This window comes from Fringilla coelebs (assembly GCF_963513975.1).
Source record: "Fringilla coelebs genome assembly, chromosome: 3".
Taxonomy (NCBI): Eukaryota; Metazoa; Chordata; class Aves; order Passeriformes; family Fringillidae; genus Fringilla; species Fringilla coelebs.
Genome location: NC_140030.1, coordinates 64,084,401 through 64,111,118, shown reverse-complemented (window position 1 = coordinate 64,111,118; position 26,718 = coordinate 64,084,401). Strand labels below are relative to the sequence as shown.

The 26,718-nt window shown below is 43.4% G+C and overlaps 1 protein-coding gene across 2 annotated transcripts; it reads left to right on the top strand.

Moving 5' to 3' along the window:
* Positions 1 to 250: 250 nt before the first annotated feature.
* On the top strand, positions 251 to 26,145 carry HECA (hdc homolog, cell cycle regulator). 2 transcript variants are annotated; one of them, XM_084202109.1, is made up of 4 exons: positions 251 to 566; positions 14,871 to 15,911; positions 19,031 to 19,185; positions 21,819 to 26,145. In XM_084202109.1, the coding sequence occupies exons 1-4, from the start codon at positions 335 to 337 to the stop codon at positions 21,981 to 21,983; spliced, it is 1,593 nt and encodes a 530-aa protein (XP_084058235.1). In that variant the 5' UTR covers positions 251 to 334; the 3' UTR covers positions 21,984 to 26,145. The 2 variants fall into 2 exon arrangements, 1 of the variants encoding a protein (XP_084058235.1); XR_014616008.1 differs by lacking the exon at positions 21,819 to 26,145 and having other exon boundaries at positions 14,871 to 16,334; positions 19,031 to 19,151.
* Positions 26,146 to 26,718: the final 573 nt, after the last annotated feature.

Below are 26,718 nucleotides of genomic sequence, written 5' to 3'. Positions count from 1 at the left end.
GGGAGCGGGGCTTTCCCTCTCCCGATAAGCCCCTCCCGCCGCCCGCGCCTGGCTCAGCCCCGGCCCCCCCTCGCAGCGCACGCCGCTTCCCGCTGCCGCCCGCGCCTGCTCCGGGAGGAAGAGGGGCGGCGGCAGCGGGCGGCCGAGAGGGACAGAGGGACACGCCTTTCACCCTCCCCGGCCCGGCCCCCCGGGCCCGCCGCCCACCGCGGGCGCGGCGCAGCGCAGCGCGGCCGCCGCCGCCCCGCCATGAGCTGGAGGTAGCGGCGGCGGCGCCTTCCGCAGCCGCCGCCGCCCGCCCCCCCGCCCCGCCGCGGCGGCGGCCGGGCCCGCGATGCCGAACCAGAAGGGCGGCAAGGGCAAGAAGAACAAGCGCGCCAACAGCAGCGGCGACGAGCAGGAGAACGGGGCGGCGGTGGGCGGCGGAGCCGCGGCGGCGGCGGGTGGCGGTGCCGCGGGTGGCAGCGGAGCCGGAGCGGCGGCCGCGGGCGGCGGCGGCGGAGCGGGTGGCGGAGCGGGCGGCGCGGCGGCCGCGGGCGGCTCGGCGCCCGGAGACGTCAAGAACGGTGAGCGGCGGGCCGGGCCCCGCGGCCTCCCGCCGTGGCGCAGGCGGCGGCGGGGATCGGGGGGGCTGCGCGGGTGGACCCTCGGGGCGGGGGCGCGCCCGGAGAGCGGGGTTGTGCGGGCGGGTGCCCGGGGCGGCGGGCGGGTGTCGATTGGGCCCTGCGCGGCTGCCGCCGGCGGAATCTCCCCGAAACAGCCGGCGGGGCGGGGGCTGCGCGCCGGGGTGTCCCCGCCCGGTGACCCGCCGGAGGTCGGGGGCCGCCCGGCGGCGATGCTGAGAGCGGCGGGAGCCCGCGGCAGCCGGGCGCGGTGGCTGCGGGCGGTCCGGGGGCAGAGCGCATCTCCGGCGGGCGGGAAGCGCGGCGCTCGCCGGCAGCGGCCGCGCCGCGGCTGATTGGGAGCTCCGTTGAAAAATGCCCGCTTTATTCCGTCACGATTAAAAATGGAGTCCTGCTTCTCGGTCAGTTTTGTTTGCCGCTGTACAGCAGTTGGGTTTGTCAGGGCAACGTGCTCACTTCGCATCAACCATTTTATGCTGCCTTTGGTCGGTGGCTCGGATTTTGGTTCGCAGCGGTTTTGGTAAGGTGGTGCCTTGCAGAAACTTGAATTGCTATTCATGTTTCTTTCGCTGCAAAAGGATGTGTCAGGCTAAAACTAAAGGCAGGCAAAGATTTTACTACAGTTTTGCTAAGCCGAAAAACCTCTTAGTTCTGCTGCTAGGTTTGCAAACTGCTGTGCAGAGTCCCTACTCTTTACTTTTTTCCTCTCCTGAGTTTGGTTTCAGCTTTTTGCTCTCCATGCTTTTCAAAAAGTGGGAGGATGGCTACAACTGGTATTATGCTTTGTGACAGTAGTTTTGCCTATGGATGTTAGAAAGGCACTTCCAACTGTCTTAGTTTGATTTTCAAGATGTCTGATTCCCATGTATTATTTTATAGAAACTTTTCCTTGGAAATATTATCAATTAATTACGAATCACTTTAGCAAACAAGGTCTTTGCCAGACTGCTTTTGTGAGAGTATTACTCCAGAGAATCATGGAGAATGATTAGAATTTCCTTTTTGGGTTTGTTTCAGGTTTTTTCTATACTATTTGCTTTAAGTGAGTGAACAAGGAAAAAAAAAGAGAGGTTAACAGGAGTTAGAATATTGCTAGAGTATTTTTATCATGAGTTTAGCATGGTAATGTAATATATCCAACATCCACATTGCAGGTGGCATCCTACACGTTGGCTTTTCTCTGGATGGGGAGAAGCAATATTTTGAATTTTTGTTTCGCTCAAGCACACGTGGCAGCAGTGGTGTGTTTCTGGTGTGGCTGTATTGCCTGTGGGTGCTGAGGTGGTGTTCCATCTGCAGGTGCCACAGGAGGTGATGCCAGTGATTGCTGGTAGTGGTACAGCTCGCTAGCCGGACTGGTTATCTCTCTTCTTCTGCTCTGAGGCTGTGTGTCCCACATGCTGGGCATAGCCTTCCCCGTGCTGGCCAGCCTCAGAAGAGGCTGCCTTTCTCATATCTATCCTGAGGTGCTCCTTTATTCTCTCTCCCTGCTTCCATGTCACTTCAGTGGTCAGAAGCACTCCTTGGCTCTTTCACCAAATCACCAAATCCCTCGCTTCCCTTTTTTTTTTTTTACCCTCTCACCACAGAGGTGCAGCCTTGGCTTCAACATTTGCTGTACGCTGTCTGGTCAGCACACCTGATCTTTGCCTGGACAGGATCATTGCATCTCATCATACCTTTATTTTCAGATAATCATAAAGGCTAGAGGGGTAGATGTGGTTGCTGGCTTTATTTTACTCTTGCTACTGCCCATCAGATAATCCTGAGCTGTAAGTTTTGTAAATTGTATTCTCTCTGGTAAGTGCAAAGGTTTCAACAGTTTTGGTTCAGGTTACGCTGCAGAATTGGGAATCTGGCTCATGTGGAGGGAAAAGATTAGACAATGATAATGGATTCCCTCAAGTCTTCCAACCAAATGAATCTGAAGTGAAGCTCTGTAGTGTAGCCACCGCCCTGGAGGCAACTAGCCCATTACTAGACTGCAGACATTTGTAAGAGGCTGTTCACTCGAGGGTTACTTGATCACTAAGCAGGTTATGGAGGATGTGGCCTGCTGCAGTGAGTGGTGGGGTTAATACAGCTCTGCTGTGCACAGTCAAGTCTTGACTGTTCGTGGGAGACTATCTGGGTTGTGGATTAAGTCTGCTGGGTTGCAGGGAAGCTCCTAGCAGTGCTGCTTTTGGACTGTGCTGCTGCATGTCTCGTGCTGCCCAGGCTCACTGGTTCTGTGAGACCCTGGGTTTTCTCTTCTCTTCTCTTCTCTTCTCTTCTCTTCTCTTCTCTTCTCTTCTCTTCTCTTCTCTTCTCTTCTCTTCTCTTCTCTTCTCTTCTCTTCTCTTCTCTTCTCTTCTCTTCTCTTCTCTTCTCTTCTCTTCATTGTCACCATGTGCTGCTATAGCGTAATTAGTGTGTGTCTGGTGTCACTGTTCTCCTGCTCCGCCTGTGCCCTGGGAATGCAGTGCATGATCATAATGACATAACCTGCTTGCTTTCATTAATGTGGCAAGACAGAAGTATGCAGAGATGAAAGCAGCATATTTAGCAGTGGAAAATGTCTGTGCAGACCTTGGCTTTGCGTTGTGATGTCAGTATGATGGTCTAATTACACAGTCACATCAGGACCCAACTTTGCTCATGAAGAGACAGTGATTCAGGTAGGGGGTTTTTATAAGTCTTCACAGTTCGTTGTGTGGTCCATGTATTGTTTCTGCCCCTCATCCATGTGGCATAATGAAATAGAATTTTTAATTTCTTCTGGGCTTCTCTGTGCAGCCCTGACTAGCTGTGCCATGTGATTGGGAGCTGCCACTACAGCATCCCTTTATCGTGGAAAGTTCACTTCTACATTTTGATAAATTTTGCCTCAATCCCTGCACAATTTTTTCCTTTAAACTATCGGCCAGTTTTTGGCATGATGACTGAGAAATGTCAGCAGACTTTTCTCCTGCCCCCCAACAGGGCATTTATTTATGGTTTTTTTGGTGATGTTTCAATTTTTGTGTGTTCAGAGCTCAAACTGCGCTTGAAGGGTTCTAGACTCCCACAGGGGAATCAGGAAGGCAGAGAGCACAACCACTGACCAGATGTGATGGCTTTTCTTACCTTGCACTCTCAATTTCTCAGCAGGTATTGGGATGATGCCTGCAAGGAGGATTCACATTCTCTGGCTGTGTCCTCTGTTCCTGTCTCTTCCCTCAGACCATATGGTAGATTAATCTTTCTTGACCAAAGTGCATCCATTTTCTGCACTAAGTGATGCACAGGTCATGGAGAGGGGGTTATAGGGTGTGGGTGGACTGGTTTAACAGTATCACAGTGCACAGGGAAAGTGAGATGTGATGTCACAGAAAGTCTCATTTCTTAGCTTACCTATCTTCAGAGTGATTGGATGATGTTTCTAAAAAAAGGTTTTAATTTTCTGATTTTCTAGCTAGTTTTCTGTGTTACTTTGTATAAAATCTGAGCTGTGATCGTGTAAAATTATACCAGCAACTGCACAGGATTTTACACTTACCCCACTGATGGCAGTGTTCCTGATGGCAGCAGTTGGTTATCTTCATCTGCAGACATAAATGAGTGTGACATTTTGTGGATAATTTGCCCCATCATCAGAAGAGGAAAATTCACAGGGTTTACTTTTAGATCTGAGGCTCCAAGGAACAAATTCCTATTCTGTCTCTGCCTTGCTGAGGCTGGACACTTTCAGACTCCGTGTTCCAGCTGTTTTACCTCTTTATCGTCTTGCTCTAGTGTTCACATAGAGTTGTTTCTGACCCTAATATTCCTTATTCTATCCATTTTCTTTGCCTTGTTTCCATTCTTCATCTCACTGTCCAGTAGATCCAAGTCCTCTTCTTTGGCTTGGTGATCCCTGTCTTAACATCTTGCTGCTTCATCCCTTTGTCATTGTCACTGTTCTCTCCAGCACTGGTGCTGTGGGAAGACTAGAGAAAAGAAAAAGCTGTGTCTCCTTAGCTGTGCTTTTTCCCTTTAACATGTAATTCATGAAAGCCAGCCAAATTAAACTAAAAATACCCTCACAGCATAACTGTCTCTAAATCACTGTCCTACAGTGTGCTGGCCACCTGTTTTAAGATATTTTTTTTCTCCCCCCGCCGTAGGTGAGTCCTTAAGCTGCACAAGTGGCAGGGCTGGTGAGTTGCTTGGTTGGCAGGTGGAGCTGCTGGCTGTCAGATTTGAGTGCTTTTGAACACTTTGCCTGTGTTTCACAAATTTGTAAGACTGATTTACTTTCAAATAAAAATGCTAATGTAGGAATAGTGTATGGAGAGAGAAATCAGTAACCACAACAGTGACTAATGTGTTGAACACTGTGATGGGCCAACAATTATGATTTATTAAAAAAGAAATAATTATATCGTGGATATAGGATAGTTAAAGATGGACATAAAATTCATCAATGCAATGTTTTATTTAAAAATGTGTTTTCAGAGAATGAATTGTTGTAGTATTTAAGCCTGGATTAATATTTGCTGTCAGATGTTCCCTGCTGCATATAACATCCAGTTCCAGTTTGGCTCTCTAGTGATGTTCAGTATTGGCACCTTCTGATTATTTAACCTGAGGCAGTCCCATTGGTATCAGTGAGACCACCTGGAAAATTAAATTTCTGTTCTGTTGCAGTGACTACAAAATTTAATACCTATTAATTTACTAAGGGGAAATTATTTTGCCATTGTGTTCTTCTAACTGCAGAAATCAATTGAATGCAAATTTCACTGTCTCTATCAATGCAAATCAGGTTTAAAAGGACTTTCATGTTAGTTTTAGGATTTGAAAACTATGCAATTACATGCTTTGGTAGCAAATGCAGTTCATGTTTTGCAAATCTTTGCAAACGGAATCATGTTCATGGTGTTACTGAGTAAAATAAATATTATCCTTTCATGCAAGCAAGTACACACCCATTTAAGTTTGGGCTTTTTAAGTTATTTGCTATCAAAATGGTTATCAGTGCCCTGACAACAGTCTGTGTTCATGTGATTAGTTATTGCTCAAGTGTAGCGCTTTCATGAGAAAGGTTTAGGCTTGATGTTTGCTCTGTTTCATACAAGGAAATACAGTTTTTGAACTCATAGTTTTGCATTGTCTGTACTCATCCCATATCTTACTCACAGTGATCTAAGAAGTAGTGACAAAATGATTTCTAGCCCTTGGAGACATTTGTAAGTTTTCTTCAGCCTTGCTTACAGCCTTGCATATTGAGACATCCTTTGATATTAAAGTCCTGTCATGGCTGGCAGAAGTCCATCCCTCTCTGCTTTTCTTCCTGCAGCATGTGTAAGGGAAAAAACCAGAGGAGAACCTTGCATTCAGCTCAGAGTAAAATACTACAGCTAATCTTCAAGGTGTCTAAATTATAACAGGATTAATAGAGCATGGGCTTTCTTTAAACTCTTTTGATAGATATTCAAATAATTTCAAAGAGGCCTCTTGAAGCAGTAATCTAGTTACTGGAGTGGGTAATTCCATTTTGAAAGCTTGTGGGATTTGAGTGGAGCAGTGGCATTTCCTGGTGGACTTCAGTGACATTTATCTTGAGAGCATTCACTTCAACCTTTATGCCTTTCTGTCTGTCTCTGAGAGTCCATCAGTCCTCCTTCCTGGGCTTGAGAGGCATATCACTGTTGTTCCTGTCTCCCAGGATCCCTGCTGGGAGAGGAGGCAGCTTCTGTGGCTGTTGAGTGTGCCTGGCACTCCCCATCTCCCCTTGTGTGCTGCCGGTACCCATTGTGGGAGCAGTGTCCAGCTGAGGTCTCTGTGTGCCACACAGATTCCAGGGATGGTGCCTGACAGGGCTGGGAGCCTGCCTGCCATCGTCAGGGAGATGTCTGGGAACCAGCAGCTTCACATCAGGAGCTGCTGTCTTGAAGAGATGCTGGGTACTGCATCTCCTGTTTCCCACTGAGTTTCTGCCAGCTTCTGTAGCCTTTAGCATGGAAAATAAAGTACAATCTGTCGCACTGAAACTTGGGAAGGATGGACCAATGACACAAATACCCCCAGATTTGAAAATATAAGAAGTGTTGGTACCCCTTGATTCAACCTGCTTTCCTTTCTCTCTTGCCTTCTTTTGGGCTGGGTGTGGCGGCTAGCTGGCTCTCAGTCTGAGCGAGTCCAGCCTGCAGCATTTGCATCTGTGCTTGGCATGAGGGCATCCACTGCATGCCACAGTTTCCAGCTATTTCCAGCGTGAATTGGAGTTTGCCACTGAAAACTTGCTAAGGCAGGTACAGTAGAATCTGCTTTAGTTATTATTAGAATGACTGTTTCTTGAAGCACCAGGGTTAGTTGTCTGTACCAGTTCAAGTTATTAAAAACTCTTGGAAGGCTAAAGTGAGAGGATTTAATGGTTACAGTGCTTTTCTGTGGGGACAATTCACGTGCAGACTAAGCAACAGCCAGTGTTCTAAACACATTAAGGCCCACCAGTCTTGAGATAGTCATTAATCTCTGCATTCACCATGATAGAAGTCGTCAGAAAATTCCACACGAAGCTGAGGAGTCTTCCTAGCTGGGGCATGATTGCTTATGGCACAGAGAGCCAATTGTCTTCTGACCTGGTTAACCAAATCACAGCTTCCATGGGAATATTGGGTGTGCATAGTTGTCCTGGTGCTGATCCGGGTAGAGGCTTAGGTCTGTTCTCTGGGGATATTTCCAGTTGGGTTCAGGTGCTACAGCACAAGCTAGAGCAAGATTTCTCCTGTACAGAGAGGGTCTGTATATCCCAAGCGAAAGCCAAAGCTTTTGTTTGTGATTGTTTTCTGTATTTGGACAAGGCATATTAAAAGGAAAGAAACTGGCTAAGTTGGCTGATGATAATTGTACAGATGATGGTGATTTCTACAAGGCCATATGAATTCTCATGTTGGGTTTCAGCAGCGTAGGCAGTAGGTTCAGCTTGGAGCACAGATGGCTGTGTAAACAAGCTACAGAATTATTGTGCACATGTAAGTGCCTATCTTCCTTAGTTTGTACAGTTTCAATCTTGCTTTTCTGCCTTACTTTGGTGAGGTGATGGTTGAGCTGGGAGTGGGTGGTTGAATGAGAGCTGCAGATAACTGTATCACATGCTGGTTGCTGATTTCATAAACAGGCATTAGCTCAGACTGTGCTGTTAGTTAGAAGGCTGTTAGAGTGTGGCAGGTATGAGTTAAGCCTTCATGATTTCCATGGTATTTTCCTGCTGCTGTGAAGTTGCTAGGTATGTTTTTTTAAATTTTTTTTTTTTTTTTATTGTCAAGAGATTGCCTTGGAGGTCAGATGTGAAATTAGCATAAGTGAAGTGCATGGAGATGCTTCTAGTAGCTACTGAGCCCTCTGGGAGTCTCATCACTTAAATTCTCAGCTGAACCAGGGTTTAGCAGCTCCAAATTACTGGAAGTCTTTTCTAGGGGAAGGTGATCACTTCATGTTACTACTCACTTAATAGAATTAGGGACATCTTGCACATGGGGTGAAGCATGAGGGAGCTGGGCTGCTTATGGCTTTGTTCTCCTTAAATCCCTTCTGAGTAGGCGTTGCCTGCAGCTGCGTGGTCCTTGGGGGCAGGATTGAGCTCTGGATTGGCACCTATGGATTGGCACCTATGGACAGTGTCAATGTGTAGGTGCAGAACAGAGGTAAAGCTGTCAGCCAGACTGACTCCAGACAGCTCCTCCTTGCAGGGGCAGTGGCTCTGTGTGTTGCTTACTGTGACTGGACTGCTGGCCTCAGCTTCTCTCTCCAAGAGCATGAGGGAGTCTTATGGCACAGAAAAAAGCCAGTGATAATAAGAGTGGCTTACCAGGTGCTGCTGTCCTGTTTTTTTCCCTTCCCTCCTGGAAGCTTTAGTCTTGATCGTTCAGCAAAGATTGCTTAAGAAGTTTTGAAGAGATGTCAGTCATCATCAGTGAGTGTTACCAGTGTAAGCCCCGAGCTGAAAGACTTCTCTTACTGTTTGTCAGCTGTCATTTGTTGTTGCTGCTGCCCTGAAGATCCAAGCCTGCCTTTTGGATCAACTCTTGAAATGTTTTTTTCTAATTGCATTCTTCCTCTGCACTTAGGCTCTTAGGAAAGTGGCCAGTCATTTCTTTTTTACCATATAATTTGTACTATTTAACCAGTTACGACAATACCATTTTGTCACATCTTGGTAATCTTTGGAATATTAGATTGTATTACAAGGTTCAACAAAGCAAATACATCAGACAATTCAAGTTTTCTCTTTCTGTCTGTTTTGTTGTGGTGGTGGTTTATTTTCTACAGCTGCATTACAGTATTACTGCAGTAATATTGTATGACTTCAATTAAAATAAAGCTATGCTGATGGCAGAGGAAATTCAGAAGATTCGTGCAGATGGTTGGTAGGGAGTGGCCTTCCCCAGGAATGACTCAGCTCTGGTTCAGGCTGGCAGAGTGAACAATCCCTGGCTGTGTAAGGTTGTGAAGAGAGCAGTGTTCACGGGAAAGCAGGGTAGAGGTTAAAGTGCTTGGTTTGCAAGGTATGTGTCCCACAGGAGCCCTTCTGGCCCGGGTAATGTGCTGGCAACTACTGTGTCCTTGGCATAGATGAGGAGATGCTAGAGTCACAGTGGACCGAGAGCAAGCCACACTAAGTGTTTTGCAGCCAATCTGGTGCCAAGACCTTTCCCTTTTATTGGGGATAATTTCTTTTTCCAGATCCCTAACAACCTCCTGTTGCCTGGCAGTTGTTTTAAGATGACAGTAGGGCTGTCTTGTCCAGCCGCCACCGCACTTCCCTCTCCCTCTGCCCCCAGCCTCACATGTTTAACACCTCCCTGGAGTTTCACCAGAGATGGCAAATCTGTGCAGTGAGCCGACGAGTAGGGGAAATAATTATCTGTTTCTGTCCACTGACTGAAAAACTCTGGTGTGTGACACAATGGGTAATGTGGGAGCGCAGCAAGGGAAGAGCGAATTTTGCTTTAGGCACCTGCATTGAGGGCTTGGAACAAACGAGAGCAGTCACAAAACTGCAGCCGTGCAATCATTGCATTTGGCTTGCTGGGTGCATCTTTGGTCTTATGATGGGTGTGTAAACAGAAGTGAACAGCATTCTTCTTAATATACTTCACTAGAGGGGAGTTCCTCAGGCAGCTGTTGTTCTGCTGCTTTCATTTGGGCCATAAAATGGGAAGGATGGTCTTCATAGGCTGCCTTTCTTTTTAATAAAAGGTAGAACCAGTTCGTGTGGGAGGATTTTTTTTTTGGTTGAAAGAGGTATTTCTCAGATGTTTTGTTTCTATTCCTATTCCTGGCTTTTATGGATGTTTATAAACCTGAACAGAAAAAATGAGAAAAAGCCAGAAAAACCAATCCAGATTCATTACAGTCTTCTGTCATATTCTCATTTTCGAAAGAAAAGTTGATTTTATCGAGACTCTGTCGAACATAAAACACAACCTTGTTTAAACAGTGAGCTATCTTTGCACAAATGTACGTGTGTTTGGAATGTCGTATGTTATTTCTGTTTTAGAAGACATTTATGTACTGCTTCTTCCAGCTATTTTCAAAATCACTGTTGCAAATCACTACAGAGGAATATGAGAAAACATTTATTTTTTTATGTGGAAACATAATGTATTTGAAAGAAGCAGCACGCGCTTGTAGTTGCAACTTGACAGCCTGCGTTGAAGCTGTTCTGCTCCACAAAACTGCACACTGTCTTGTTTTGTTCTCTTAGGCTGTGAAACCCATCTTGAAACTGAGAGTTAAACAGAAATTCTTTTATCCTTATTTTGGCATTCTTTTGAAAGGAGCTGCTGGGAGATTAGATGTTGCTCTGATCCCGTGTAATCTTTCCTTTTCCCTGAAGTTCAGTTTCATAGCTTTGGAGACCAGAATCTTGTTGAGCTGTTAGCTGCTTGGAAGCAAATTATATTTAGGTGACAAACCAGCTTGGGGCTATAGGTGTGGATGGGCAGTTTGGCCATGTAATTTCTATTTACTTCCCATCATAATCTCTCTGGACAGTAATTGTTAACACCGTCATCATAAAACATCAGGACAATGATTCTAGCTGTGACCTTTTGAAGAATATCTTAAAATTTATTTCTAATTATGGGAAGTACAAGGGCTTGATAACAAGAATTTTTAAAGTCTTGTAGTACTGAAAAAAACGTGCTCTGTCTCATTTATAAAATGGTGATTAAAGGGTGTGAATTGATGGGAAGAGTTCTTCTCATTACCTAAAAGGAGGCTGCCATACTGATCTGAATGCTGTCTCTTTTGCTTGTAAGGCATATCTCTTGCCTTGAACTGGGAAAATTGCACAGAAATTGCTGTTTTCTGTTTCTCATTTATTCTTTATGGAGGAACATGTGGCATGGTTATGTTTGGCAGGAGACATGGGTACAGAGAAGTCTGCAAGGGATGTTTGGTCCTGCACAGTCTGTTTTGTACCGATAATTTGAAATGTGTGGCAAAACCAAATGATGGCTTAGGGTTTTTTTATGCTTTTCAGGTAGTGGAATTTTCTGCTTTCTTAAATACAGGAAAACTACAGAAAACAACAGAACTTTCTGCTGGGACAGCTTAAATTAGCCATGCCGGGCTTCTCAGTTTCTGTTGTGGAAATACTGCAGCAGTTTAATCGAGGCCTTCTCCAAACGAGCCGACTTGATAAAAGCAAATCTGCATCTGTGAAAGCAGGTGCCTTGACTAGCATGGCACAACCTGTGCTGTGGAGCGTGGCAACGTGGCAGAGAGACCTCTTAGCTTTCTGGAATATTTCCCATGCAGCTACAGTGACAGTAGGGAAATGTCAGATGAGTCCCCAGAAGAGGTGAGTAGACACAAGCTTCTCCTCTTAGCAGTGATGTTTTCCAAAGCAATCTCAGTGCCACCATTTAACAGTTTATTGGGGTCTTTTGCATGATGGAAGGCTTTTGTTAATTCTGTTGCTGTCTTCCAGCTGCTCTAGACCTGCTTTTGCTGTGGTGATTATGTGACCAGCCAGTTCACACTGTGTAGGCAGCAGATCAGGTGAGGGAATGTGTGAAAACTTTGTAATCATCTAGTTAACTTTAATGTTGAAGAAGACATCGCTGTCCAGAACTTGCAGCTTTGCCTTTTCTTGTCCATAGTTCTGCTGTGTGGGAAGTTCCTCAGGTAATCTGATGTCTTTAAATTCTTAAGGAGAAACTGGAGGAGATCTTATTCCGCAGTATTTCCACAGTATTGATTGACTAGGAAAAGGGAAAAAAGTCTTTTTTTTAGCCTCTAGACACCCAATACATGATCAAAATTACGTAATTGCAGACATAGTCTGTGGAATACATGGGCTGTGGTGATGGTTTTTGTATTTCAGTCACTTATTTTATTAATTTCGTTTTTTGTCCACATAGTGAGGAAGAGTCTGTAAACATCTCAGCGAACTAGAGATCATATGTTTTTGCATACAAACTCAAAAATGTGTTCAAAGGGTGATCAAGGAAACACTTTCCTTTTTTAGTCAGGTAACTGTGCTGGTATGGATGAACAAGTATAGTATCTGTATTCAATTCTAGACTTGTCTGTGTAGTACTTTCTCTGCTGTCAGCTATAATTATACCTGCAACTGTTAGAACATTTACTCTCTGAAACACTGTGAGAGCATAAGTGGATTTTTGGCATGTTCTTTTTTTTGCTACCTTCTTGTAATGGTGGAAAGGAATATTTACCAAGGAATATCTACCAAAATAGTTTAATAAAGGAAATGCGTAAGTGAAAATTGTTCATATTGGTGCCTCTGGTACCTTGCCTCACATGACTTCTGATAATTTGCCTTTCATGGGTTCAGTTTAACTGCCTCTCTGAGGTCAATTGCATAAGGATGCTGTAATTGTGAACTGTACTTTCAAACCTTAAATATGATGAAGGAAAGACTGACAATGAAGAAGAGCTTTGCAGAGATGCTTGGTGTGGTAGTGTGACTTGAATGAAAGTCTGGGAGAGTGGGTGGGAAAACTCTCTGAACTGTTGAACTGACAGATTTTGTTTCAGAGCAGGTAAGTTATCGCTCACTTCTGCTCTTGGCCAACAACATTATAGTAAATAATAACAACATTTTACCTAATAACACTCAGTAAAAGAGTGGAGAAAAATTAGTCACTGGTACCCAATAAAACTGTTGCTTCTCGAAGACCTCTCCAAACTTGCATGTTCTTAGTGGGCTTTTCAGAGATGGGAGACAAGCAATAACAAAATATTTGTCACGTTGTAGAAGGAACTTCCAAAGAGTCTCTAGGGAAAGCCTCTCTTACCTCTCTTCTCTACAATTTGGTAATTTGTTTTTAATGACTGAAAAGCTTTTGGGAATGTGTTTTGCTTGCAATTTGTAGGCTACTCCCTGAAGGAAGGATATTGCAGACAAACCCTTCTTGCAAGTGTGCCACTTTTGCCATTAGAAACAGAGACTGAGAGAAATTAAGTGAAGGATGTGGCATCTTCCAGGGGGTGGCTCAGGAAGGTTTTTCTGTGCTATTTGTGCCTCTTTCTTTGGTATAAGTAACTTTTAAGAACTTCAGTAATCTTGAATTTACTGAAGGTAGCTTTGAACATTTTGTTTGTTTATAGCCTTTTCCAAAAACTTGCTGGGAAAGGGACCACTAGCACAGCAAAGATCTGTTGTTGCAGAGCATCTGATTTGTGTATTACTGCTGTAGGACAGGTGATGATGGATAGTGTGTCTCATGCTGAGAGCTGGAGTCAAAGTACATCTAGGAGCATAAAACCTCTCATTCTGCTGCAAATTATGTAGAGTTATTTGTGCAAGCAGTCATAAAAATGGGATTAAAAACAATGCAGCAGAGTGGTGGTTTTTTTTACCTGCTCATCAGGCAGAAATTTAAGTCCTAAGGGGAAAAAACTTCAGTCATGGCAGTCTCTCTCCTCAAGGCTCTGCCATAAGTCCTGGGGTCTGGCTGAGACTTGAGTGGAACTTCAGGAAGCTGATTGCTGTGTTTTAGATAGGGTGAGGCAGCACTTGACCACGGAAGACCTGGAAGAAGCCCGCTAATATTTGAAAGCAGCCATACAGAGGTTAAAAGGCAGCCTGACTGCCCTGTTGGAGCAGTACTTTCTGATGAAGTTGAAGAATTAGGAAGACAGAAATACAGAGAAGAAGTATTTGTAATACTTGAGTAAGCATCTGTGGTAGGGGTCAACCTGCTACAGCATCTAAAAAGTTCTTACAAAAACTCTAGTAGAAAATTCCCAATCCCTTTTGCGCCTCCCAGCTGCAACGGAGCAGCCAGCAATGGGAATCATATGTAGTCTGTGGTACTTTGGTGAGGAACTGGAAAACATCATTGTTTCATAAATGAGCATTTTGTAGAGCATTTTTTTGTAGCAGCATTTTTGTATAGAAGCATTTTTTGGTATAGAAGCTGATATTGTTGCTGTGAGATAATTGAAGTAAACTGTTCTTTGCTCAAGGATACAGCAAAGCTGCTACTTTGCTGATCAAATATCATGTTGCATTTGGATTTTTTCACCTGTCTGTTCTGCAGAACTGTTTGGTTTGTGAGATTTAGCTATCCAGAAGGTCAGTGGTGGTGATATGGTCTGTATTTGCCTAAGCAATGTAATGAAGGCCCTCCTTTCTGTACTAGGAACGTCAGCTTTTTGTCGTGCTCTTCAAAGTTCTCTGCTCACTCTTTCTCTCCCTAGCTGTTGTCTCTTGCTCAGTCCCCCCAAAAAAAATTTATTTTCCCTCAGAAAAGATCAATTCCTGCCTCTCCCCACGATTGCAAAGCTGGGCGTACTTGCCTACTTACTTGTATTGCTTACTTGCTTTTCAAACAGGCGTCTCTGTGTGCTCTCCCCATGTTGCCTCTCAGGTTTCAAAGCAGCTCTCCAGAAACATTCACAATGCTTTCTCCTTGCTTCTTAGTGCCTTGCAATGTATGCACAAATACTTGAGGAGGGCTAATGCTTCTGAGGTGCTTTGGTTTTGAATATTACACAGACTGTAGTGTCATCTTGTTTCTTTATTTGTGCATTTCCTTATCTCCTTTCACGTGCTTATCTCTTTTTTGGCAAATACTGCTCTTTTTGCAGTGACCCAGAGCTGGTGCTTGTGGCCCTTTGCTAATACTCAGGTTGTTAGTAAGGGCTTGGGTGTGTTTGTCACAGTGTTTAAAGAAAGTACTGCAGTTATTAATGTATTACTGAATATGTTATTACTGAATAATGTTATTACTGAAGTTATTAATGTGTCTGTTTTACCTTCCACAGAAGCCCCTTGTGCTACTCCGCTGATCTGTAGCTTTGGGAGGCCTGTGGACCTGGAGAAGGATGACTACCAGAAGGTTATATGCAACAACGAGCACTGTCCCTACAGCACTTGGATGCACCTTCAGTGCTTCTACGAGTGGGAGAGCAGCATCCTCGTCCAGTTCAATTGCATCGGCAGAGCCAGGAGCTGGAACGAAAAGCAGTGTCGCCAAAACATGTGGACCAAGAAGGGATACGACCTGGCTTTTCGGTTTTGCTCCTGTCGCTGTGGGCAGGGTCACTTGAAGAAGGACACGGACTGGTACCAGGTGAAGCGAATGCAGGATGACAAGAAGAAGAAATCGGTGTTGGAGAAGAGCACGGGAAGGTCCGTGACAGAGTCAGCAGAGGAGGCCAAAAAGGGCAGGCCGGCCAACAAGCCGCAGAAAGGCTTGAGTAACGACCTGCAGCGAAGGCACTCTATGGACAGGCAGAACTCCCAGGAGAAGGGTGTCATGGGGGGCAGCTACGCCGTCCGCTCGCCGTGCGTGTCCCCCGGCCAGTCCCCGCCCACCGGCTACTCCATCCTCGCCCCCACGCACTTCAGCGGCCCTCGCTCCTCGCGGTACCTGGGAGAGTTCCTGAAGAACGCCATTCACCTGGAGCCCCACAAGAAGAGCATGGCCGGGGGGGGCATGTACAGGAATGCACATTTTGATTACGGGGCAGCCGGCTTGCAAGCACATAGATCGGGACACTTCGACACGCCGGTGCAGTTCCTGAGAAGGCTCGATCTGTCTGAGCTGCTCACTCACATCCCCAGGCATAAATTGAATACTTTCCACGTGCGGATGGAAGACGATGCCCAGGTGGGCCAAGGGGAGGACCTGCGGAAGTTCATCCTTGCCGCTCTCAGTGCCAGCCACAGGAACGTTGTAAACTGTGCTCTGTGCCACAGGGCGCTGCCAGTGTTTGAACAGTTTCCGCTGGTGGACGGGACCCTGTTCCTTAGCCCATCGAGACATGATGAGATTGAATATGATGTTCCCTGTCACCTTCAAGGTACAGGTTGTCTGTCAGTCATGCTAGGTTTCATTAAATGATGGAGCTGCCTTCTGTGCCCTGTCCCTGCCATTACAGATTTTCATCCCGGTTCCGCATTTTTAAGCAGTTCTGTAAAGCCTGAAGTGATGTCCAAAATACTCATGTGGATCAGATTGAAACACTTAGAAGGAATTAAAAAAGATGCTGTATAGAAAGATCCGTGCCTTGTGTTTCGGCTTACAACTAAACAAGTTCTGATCTGATTTCTAGGTAGACCATGGGAAGGTTTTCCAGCTAATCTGTTCTGGAGCTTATGCATTTATGCATTTATCTCTTGGGAACATTACTCCAGGATGCACACCAACCTTTTGAACCACCTTTTCAATTTAAGGATGCTGTGCTGCAGCCTGGCTGAAAGTTGTATTTGTACCACTGATGCGGGTGAGGTACCTCTCATCTGCTTTCAGACTACAGGGTATCAGTTTTCTTTTATAGCAAAGTATTATTTCTTAAATACAGAAAAGGCTGTAGTCTGGCCTGTGTTAACACAGGCCTGGAGAGGTTGGATGTAGTAAGAGTAGACTTTTAATATGGTATGTTAAAGCAGCAGTGTAGTAGTGAAGCTTTTTTACTTATTTCCAAACTTGCACGTGTTTGAGCTACGTCTTGATTATGTCCTAGCTCTCAGATGAGTTGAGACCCTAGCACATGTTTCTTTTTTCCCTCTTAGGGAAACAAATGAATGTGGGCCAGCATGAGCTTCAGCTCTTCTGAAAGCTGTGGCCCAGACTCAGGTGATCAGGGTGTGACATGGCTGGATGTGCCTGTCCTGCAGCCTGCTAGCAGGCAGCATGGCTGAAATAAGTCAGAGAAAGTATTCCTCGTCTGGTGGTCAAAAGCATAGAATTACATGTTGAAAAGTGTGTTGGTAAGGGATTAACCAGAGGTATTTTAACTTTAAAGTTTCTCACCTTTCAATAAAATACATTGTATCCCATGCATGGTCATAATATGTGTTATGTAACATACCTTTGGTCAGTAAACTTTGTATTTTATTTTTTTCTTTCCTTAAGTCACTACACACTAAGTCACTAAACTGTATTCATGCTAACATTATTGTTTCTGTCCTGCCTAATGTACTTGAAAGAGAAAAAGCAATAGGCAAATATAAAAGCCAGAAAAGTTCCATGATAAACAGAATATACCTCTGTGACATAACTACGCTTATTTGCTTTGATGGGGAGTCACACAATGTGCTTGTGATTTTATCAGTACAAAAAGCTGGTTTAATAATAATAGTGAAACTCATTGTTTGTTAACATTTGCCTCTAAGAATGAAACTGTGAAATTATTTTTTTAACCTTAATTATTGCTTAACTGTTGGATGATATATCTGAAAAACTTGTTCAGACAAGTTGCTGTGAATAATTAATTGTTAAAATTTTTGCTTCCTTGTCCTGGGTAAGATGGTTTCTTACCAGAAGTACTCTCTGAAATGAAATTAAGCTGTAAGGTGCTATTCCAGGCTGTTATTTTCTTTTCAGTACAGAAAATCATTTATGTTATTTAGGCATGTTTAAGATACCAGGTGCCTTATTTCCAATACAAAAGTATCCTGAAATATAAATGGTGGGGGAATATAGTATTTTAAAGTGCAAAAATGGTGCAGAACTTCAGATGGGGAAAGATACTTATCTTGCTGCTCAACTGCTGTGTATGGAGTTGTTTGAGCATCACCAATCTTGAGTGTTCACTTTACGAACAGAGTTGATTATATATGTTATATGTATATTATATACATTTTAGTTTCATCCCATCATGTTTTCTAGAGCTGAACATGCCAGTGTAGAATAACTCAATTTTTACCAGCTCACACTAGTAAGTCTATTTTGTATGTATATTTTAAGAAGAGTTCGCTTTTTCTTGTTTTTCTAAAATAGTTGGCTTAAAAACCAACACAAGTAAAACCACTGACTATTAATTTTCGAAATGTTTGGTACAGACTATCATAAATATTATTATTTTGGTCCCATTTTTGTAGAAGAGTTACAAGATGTGTGTCTGTTGAATTACAGTTTGTGATGTGTTCAGTGCTTTGATGCTAAAGAGCACAAGTTGCAATCCAAGGTGAACACATGTTGAACACAGTCCTGTTTTGTGGCTGATCTGTAATTTCACTACTGCTTAGCTCTGTCTTACATAGCAGTGCAAAATCTGGTGTGTTACAGAATTAGTACTTGGTGTCAGGCCTCTTCTAATAGACAACTATTAAATTGCAAATCAATTTAGTCACTAGAAGTCAGGCATAATCTAGGTGCTAGATCTTTATAATATACGTAGGAATTCTGTTTTTTTGTGAAAGTCAGTCTCAGATTTTTCTTTGGTTAGTTTAATCACATGTATGTAGTGAAAATATTTGATTTTCAAGTCAGAGCCACTTGTTTTTTTATGGACATAAATGTAACTCAGGTTTTGAAAGTCATTGTGCATACAGAGCCTAAGGTGATGATAGAGCTCTTTATATTCATAGTTCTGAATGGCGTGTTAAAGTCTTTGTATGTGCAATATACAATGTAAATATACTTGTTGTTAATGAACAGTCAGAAGAAAGTACATGAAAAAAATTTGCTCTTCTGACTGTTGCTTTTTTTTTTCCATGGGGACTATTAGGTTGTTTGTTCCCTCTTTGCTGGAAGATACCAGCAAGTTGTTAAATGAATCTGTACCAAGTTTGCTAATAAGCTTCAGCACTTCTCCACTTCTTATGTCAGGTGGGGATGAAGCTAGGGCAATATTCTGGTTTTGGAAACACAGCAGCTGATCTTACAGCTTAACCTGGCATCTCTTCTTGGAGGTTTAGCAACTCCTTTTATAAAATATTCTGCTAAGACCTACCAGCAGATGATGTAAGGGAGAGTGGGCAGGGTGATGACTAATTCCTGAGTTCTGTATAGCTTCAGTCAAGCCTGTGTATTTCCTGTAGAGAAGTACTTTTGACTTTATCATTCACCCTTTTTAAAGAAAAAAAAAAAAAAAGATGTGATTTGTATCACTAAAGGTCAGATACCACATTGCAGAAAAAGTCTGTTTTAATCTTCTCTTTTCGGCTCCTTAAGATGTGTCTTCTCTGTCCACAGGAAGGCTTATGCACCTCTATGCTGTTTGTGTAGACTGCTTAGAAGGGGTTCACAAAATCATCTGCATTAAGTGCAAGTCCCGGTGGGATGGAAGCTGGCATCAGCTGGGAACTATGTACACCTACGATATTCTGGCAGCATCTCCCTGTTGTCAGGTTAGTATCATACAGAAGTGAGACCCATAAGGTGAAATTCCAACTGATTAGATAAGTCAAGGTTGTGTATCTTTTCCCTCTTTCCTCCTTCCATCCTGCTTTTCCAGCCTGTCCCTGTGAGTGCAGTACAAGAGGGCTGATGGGTCTCTGTCCCTTTGTTTTCAGAGGTACAATGGCTTTGGCTAGACTACAGTCATTGTAAGGGTCAGTGGTTAATACATTTATGTTTTTAAATAAAGCCTCATTTAAATGCATTGGTAATTAAATCTGATGCTTCATCACTAGCCTCTCTAGTGCCAGGTGTAGTTCCACCTTTTGAGCAGACGTTTCATGTTTCTAGGGTTTTTTAGTTCATAAATCGTGTTTTATCATAACTGTAGCAAAAAAGTGCCAAGGGAACAGAAAGGTCCAGAGTGTCTTTGTGCTTGGAGATTACTCAGCTCTCCTTAATCTTTGTTGTGGCTGACCCTGGTGATGGCACTTGCTCACTGCAGCCTGAAGCAACTTTGAGTTCCTTTAACTCAACTCACATAATCTATGCCTTGAGAGAGGAAGATCCAAGGCTTGGGGCTACTCCAGAGTGTGTCTGAGGCAGCAGGATTGTTTGCATTCCAGAGAATTAATTGTCCATGTGATAGACAGAGCACTTCTGCCTGCAGGTAGGGGTAGACAGCTGTGGAAAAACATCTGTCTGGGAATGACTCAGTGCTCTGCTGCAGATGCTCAGTCAGACACACAGATGGTGGTAGTAGGTCAGGACAGAAGCCTTGCAGAGATACACCCATTCAGACCCATTCAGAGTGGGATCACTTCATGGTGATGTGCATACTTTAAAGCCATCTGAAATACCAGTTTGTCAGTATGCAAAATGACAGCTTATTTTAAATTTAATGTATTTACCAAAATGTGTTGCTCAAAAGACAAGTGGTGTTGCTGCTGCTGGTTAAGGTGACATTGGTAGCAGTTATAACTACAGACTGATACATTACCTCCAAATTCAGTGTCTCTTGAGGCTGTAACTTTTTTTTTAAATAGGAACTTTTCAAGGTAAGGAAAGCACTGATACTAACTTGCTACCTTTGTAAAAGTCAGCAGCTTCAAATCTGAATTGTTTCTGTTGAATGTACAAGAAAAGATTTAAGAGCTCATTATACAAGAGCCTTAATTACATGATTAATGGACAGTGTGACAGTACATGGTATAAGAACTCGCTATAAAAGCATTAGCTGCAGCGACTGTGATTGCCAGATAATAAGCATTATTGTTTCACCATGATTGTTACAGATGATTCTGTGCATGCAGAAGAATGACATTTAAATATGGGATATAATAGAATTCCAAATTGCCTTTCTGGATTTATTATGAATAATTTTGTGCCTCACTTCAAAATATTTAATTCTACATCACAAATTTGCATATAGAATAACAAACTGCAGCCATTGTCAGATTGCTAACTCTTAGCTGAGGTGCTGGACAGTAGTAAAGGAGAAAACACTGGTTAAGAGTTCCATCAAAATTCATAAACTAGTAGATTGTATTTCTTAAAATTTCTGCTTTTCAAGCAGAGCAGTGAAGCTGTTGATTTGTTTCTTTTTGAGTCTGGGCTCAACAGGGATGGTACTTTAATAATTTCCTCCTCTCCTCATCCAGGAAAATTCCTTAAATCAAGGTGGCCTAGACAATACTTTTTGTTCTTTTCAGTGGAGAGCTGAAGCTTTCATTAGTGTACTGGGCTGTGAGGTTAAACTATGGTGCAGCTCAGGCCCTTGCTGCTCATTTGCCATTTTTACTCTTTAACTTCTTTACAGTCTCAAATCCTTTCTGCTTCTCTTGATTATTCCAGAGGGCTCGCAGCTTTCATGCTGCCTGTTGCTTTCTTTGTATCAGATGGGTTGTGTTTCTCAGCTAGATTCCTTCTGAAGCCTCACTTCTTTGCAACAGCTGAATATTAATAGTTCTGTCCGTCCTCACCTACAACCTTGAATTATTTCTCATATCCACCCAGTTAATGTTGCTTCTTTCTCAGTTGGATTTTGTAGAATAGTTTGTGTGTTGAAGTGATGTTTAGTTTGTATAACCTGCTATGTGCTATAAATGTTTAAATAGACACTTTAAGTGACACAATACCATGTTGTGCTGATAAAGTAGATCAAGTTATACATTTGCTAAGCCAAATGATTAAAATGCTGATATATTTCATAGACAGGTGATGTTCAAACATCAGCCTAAATGGTGGAATTGCTGTGGCACAAATATGAAATTTCTCTCTTAGCTTTGATGCTTCATTAATGATTTATTGAGACACCACTTCTTGTGCTGGGAAATGAGGAACTGATTCAGAGATTTAGCAGCACAAAATAAACCTTGATATTCTCTACCTCCCATCAGTCAGAGTGGGAAGTGACCCACTCCCCAGAATTTGGTGGTGGTCTTTATTCTGAAAGGCATGGTGTGTGCCTGCGAGCTCCCCGTCCAGCTGAGCAATGTCCCTGCCAGCACATCCCACTGCTGCCAGTCTCCTGACTGACCCCTTCTCCTGCTGCCTCTGGCACCTTGTTTTCCAGAGGTGAGAAGCTGAGGGGAGTGTGGTTATTTCAAAAAGGTTTTTTTGTTTGTTTCTTTGCTCGTTGCAGGCCCGACTGAACTGTAAGCACTGTGGGAAGCCAGTGATAGATGTGCGGATCGGCATGCAGTATTTCTCTGAATACAGCAACGTCCAGCAATGTCCTCACTGTGGAAACCTAGACTACCACTTTGTGAAGCCATTTTCTTCATTTAAAGTTTTGGAGGCTTATTGACGAAAGCTTTGCTTTAGTAATAGCTATTTTATGGGTATTTCAACTTTATTACATATCTTTTTATAGGATTCATTCTGTGATGAAATCTAATTTCTTTTCTAACTGAAAGAGCAGCTTCTTTGTCTGTGTACATATTAATATGTATATATACATGTTGTTAAAACCAGAATCCTCCTGACAAGATCTCTGTGAAGGTTGGAGGCGAGCCAATTTAATGGCCTTTCAATATATCCCATGTGTGGGGTAAAGTTCAGCTAAAAATGACTTGGGTTTATTTTTTGTATAGTTGTAATACAGTTTATAGGAAGGGTGTGGGGAGACATAAAGGACAGAGAAATACGTCCAGTTGGAAAATGGGTAATTGCATAGGGTTGTTCCTCCAGCTTGGTGGAAATGGGAAATCCTTGGAAAGAAATGTTTCTGTTACTGTTGAATCCATTCAGCCTTTTGCATTGGTTCCCAGGGGTGCAGGAGCTGGCCCTCTGTTTCCAGTCCCCTCGGCAGGCTTTCTTTCAGATTTCCCATGATCGGGGTAACCTGAGGTATCATGACAAGTGAATGTAAATGTGTGCCAGAAAATGCAATCTTGAATGAATTCTTTTGGCATTGTGTCTTCCTGCTACGTGTGTTTGATGTGCATTGTCCTCACTGAGTTGTAGTGCAGGCAACAGTGCTGCTTCCAACAGGGCTGTCATGTGCCCAGCTGGGTCATCTGCTCATACCAAAACAAGCTGGAGATCTTAAAATGCTTTATGTAAAGGTGTTTCTTCACAGACATTTTAGGAAAGGAACTGGCTGAGCTGAATGAGGATGTGGTTGTGTGCGCCTGCTGGGACTGAGGCTTTGCTGTCTGCTGCAGGCTTGTGTGGCTGGTGTGGGAGGAGAACCATGAAGTGGGGTCTGGCCCTCAGACCTGTATGAGCTGAGAGGTACTGAGTACAAAACGTGTCATCACTTTTTAAAACAATTAATTGCTGCACCTTTGTCCTTCAAAATTGTGTTCAGTCTAGGATCTAAAAACGAGGAGATGTTTTAAGAAAGCAAACTTAGCATATTTACTTTCTACATGCCTCTGTGCTGTACATAATAGACTGCATTAAGCAGTGAATTTGTATCAGAGAGCTTGGCCCTGTAGACTCTGCAGTTGTTGTTTCTTGACTCCCATTTCTCCCTTCCTTAAATAAATTTTTCAAAATAGGTCATTAATCTTTTGCTTGGTTTCTCAAATCAGTTGAGATTAAAGGGACATTTGGTTTTTTCCTTTTCACGATAGTCTATTTATGAAGTGTTTGTCCACTGGAGAAGTGTGGGGTTTGTTTCTGTTTACATGGTGGGATTATTTTTTGTTCCTTCTGAAGTCTTTTGTTTTTCCAAATTAGAATCTTTTTAGAGTCTATCTGTTGAAATCACAGTCTTGAAAATGGCCCTAATAGTCTGCCACCCTGGGAAAGAAAACAAAACAGTCAGAGGCCAAAATTGTGTTTTTTCCTATATTGGACTGAGAGTTACACTTTCTGCCGAATTAGGAAATTATTGTGCACATAGAAGTCAAGCTGAGTATCCATGTTTCTTTGTGTGTAAAAATGCCAAGTTCAGAGTTTTATTTCCTGGCTGTCTCCAGTGCAGAGTTAGCTCCTTTTAGCATTAGCTGCCCTTCAGGTCGTACCCAAGCTGCCCAGAGTGCTGGCACAGTTTGAGTGGCATTGTCCTTGGGTGCCCCCAGCTCATGTGGTGCAGTGCTGGTCTGAACAGCTGTGGTAGCAGGCTGTGGTAGCCTTCACCACTGGTGCTCCTCTCCTCTCCTCCTGTGCAAGTGCCTGGGCTTGGTTTTGGGTCTGGAGCACGGTCTTGGGGTTTTGTGCAGTTGTCCTCTTTGCATCAGTTTTGGGAAAACCTGTTTCTTGTGGGAGAATTATGGGAAAGACTTTGAGAGGCTTCCAACACTTTCCTTTCATGGCTACCACAAAGTTACACCAAGCCCAGCTGCACCCAGTGTCCATAGGAGCAGGACCTGGCCTTGGGCATACCTGCTGGGCAGGAAGAATGTTTCTAGCAGACAAAACCTAATTAGCTGTGCAGTGTAGACTTCCCTTGTGAAGAACAATGGAATTATAATTTGGATTAACTCCTCTAGAAGGATGGGCCCTTCAGCTTTGGTGGTGTGTTGAGCAATCTGCTGGAGTTAGGGTGGCTGACAAGGTTGGAGTTGTGTTGCCTGGCAGGACCTTGAGAACCAGACCAGACAGAAAGCAGCGGCTGTCCCAGTGGCTGGAAATCACACAGCAAAGACAAAGCTCTTGTACTAAAGCAATTAAAGAGGGTAATTAAATAAATAATAAAGAGGGTAATTAAAGCATACATCCCAGGTTCAGTCTTCAGTGCCAGTCACACGTCAGGAGTCCAGGCTGTCAGTTCCCACACAGGATCCATGGCATCGTGTGCTGTTTTTTGTGCAGCGTTGGGAGGAGGTGTCACTGGGCAGTGCACATGGCAGGAGAGGAGTGGGATCTGCAGTTGTCCTAGATACCTGTTTGCTTGCTTCCCTTAGAGTAGCTTAATTTATAATTCTGCCCTTTAAGTTCTTGGATGCCTCTCTAGACCTGTATGTGTGATAATCAAAAATGAGTAGACATGGAGTAAAGGTAATATGGTCAGCTTTAAAAATAAATATTTGAGAGATTATGTAATACATCCAAGGCAAAACCAGGAATGGAGCAGACTGAGAAAATGGGTGGGGAAAAGCACATTTAAAGTCTTAACACTGATAAGGAATTACAGACAAATCTATCTAAGAAAGCAGGTTAGTTCTTTGCCAGCTTTTCCTTTTAATTCTGCTGTTGAGTCTTACCTACTGCTTGAGGAATGCCTATTTTCTTGTAAATCACATCTCTCAACTGGAGGCTAGCATCATACATAGCACTGTAAAAATGATCCTCAGTGGAAGCCAGCTGAGCTACAGGAAGGTTCTTCTGAACTTTCACTCCAAAGTAAATTATCCCTAATTTGTAAAGGCTTTCCCTGCTTCTTGTTGGTACTGAAAGCTGCTCTTGGGTCACTGGAAAATGCACGATTTTCTCTAACATGCAGATTCCAGTCAAGCAGTCCGCCCTCACCTTTGGCCAGGAGAGTTTCCTGTGCTTTGCCCAAGTAGAAGTGCAGATGCAACTTCTTTGGGACCTAATGGCTACTCTGGAGCTTAAACTAGACCACAGTTGCTTCCTGTCTTGGCTAGCACTGGAAGTAGTGATGAGCGTACAAATGCATCATAAAGGAAATGACCTCCCAAGCTAGGGAGCTGCTTGCTTTGTTTATTTGGCTAGTTTATTCTTCATTACCTTTCCTTTCTCTGATGCTGTGTGTTCTTTTTAAGCTGGCCCATGGTCAGATTAAATTTGCCTGCAATATTTTGTAAATGAGAATGCAGTCCTCTGGATTTGGAGGTTCATTCTGCTCTTAAGTGCACGATACTCCTTGTGATAGTAATAGGAGTTGCATGTGCAAATGCTTTTCTTTCCAGTAGTTAACTCTCCTTTCCATAGGAGAGGCTTGCATTTAGGTAGGCTTCATATTTTGGATGTGTAAAACTGAATTCATCCATCAGTAAGATGTCTACAAATAAATTTTGATAATCTTAACTAACAAAAGTGACGTCTTTTACACACTGATGTGTAATTTGACATCTACCGACATGAACAGGCTGACATTGTTGGTCTAATGCTGCAGAGTCATTAAAACTTCAGTGTTTTATAGCCAGACCATAGACTATCCTATAGTCTATTTACATTAACATCTCCAGTAATGAGCAGTGTATTCATAATGAGTTTAATTGGAAAAATAAGGAATATTCCTATAAGGGAGGCATCTAGCCCGATATTTTTCTTTTTTCCTTTTTTCCCCCCTTCCATGTGTTCCTCATTTTGCTGTACCAAGTAACCAAGGACAAACACGTTGTAAGGCCACTGGTGAGAAAACCCCTCAAAAATATACTTGTCCATAAAAGTTTCTTGTTGAGACATTCTTGGATTGCACTTTTGCAGATGGAAGAATATGTACATAGCAAATGAATGTTGATGAAATTAAAATAATTGGTTATGATATCATTTATGTGTGTTGTTAGAGAATATTTTGTTGTGAGTTCTCTGTATTAAAAAGTAATAAATACCAGACAGCTAATGGTGTGGGTTCTTCTTTCCCTGTTCTCTGGAGCAGTTTTGTACACCTGCTCTTTTTAGAATTACCCCAGTTGCCTTAAGTTTAAAGGGCACAGTTAAACCAGGTTTTTGGTGTCAGTTACAATGGAGCTTTGTTGTTGTTTTGGAGATTGTTGTACTACAGGGGTCACAGTGGGGTGTGTGTGATGTCAGCTTCCCAAACTGAGCTCCTGTTCCCTTTGCTGATGTCAGAAATGCTCCTTCTGTAGCGCAGTCAGTCCTGCAGGAGCAGTTTCAGGATTGCCAGTCTGCCGCCTGCCAGTGGGGCTGAATGGAGGGCAGAGTGCTGAACCCTTCACTGCTGGTGGAGTCTTTTAATGGAAAAGTACCCTGTGATGCCTGTGAAATATCAAAAGAGCTTCTGGAGGGGAGAACACAACCGGGTAGCACCTAGGGCAAAAGGGTTTCCCACTTTATGGCAGAACACTTCATCTCTGAAACCCGGCTGCAAATCTTTGCTTCCTGTCTAAGGTTTCTCAGCAGTCTAACTAATCATGAAATCATCCATTTTAGCAAATCTTGCT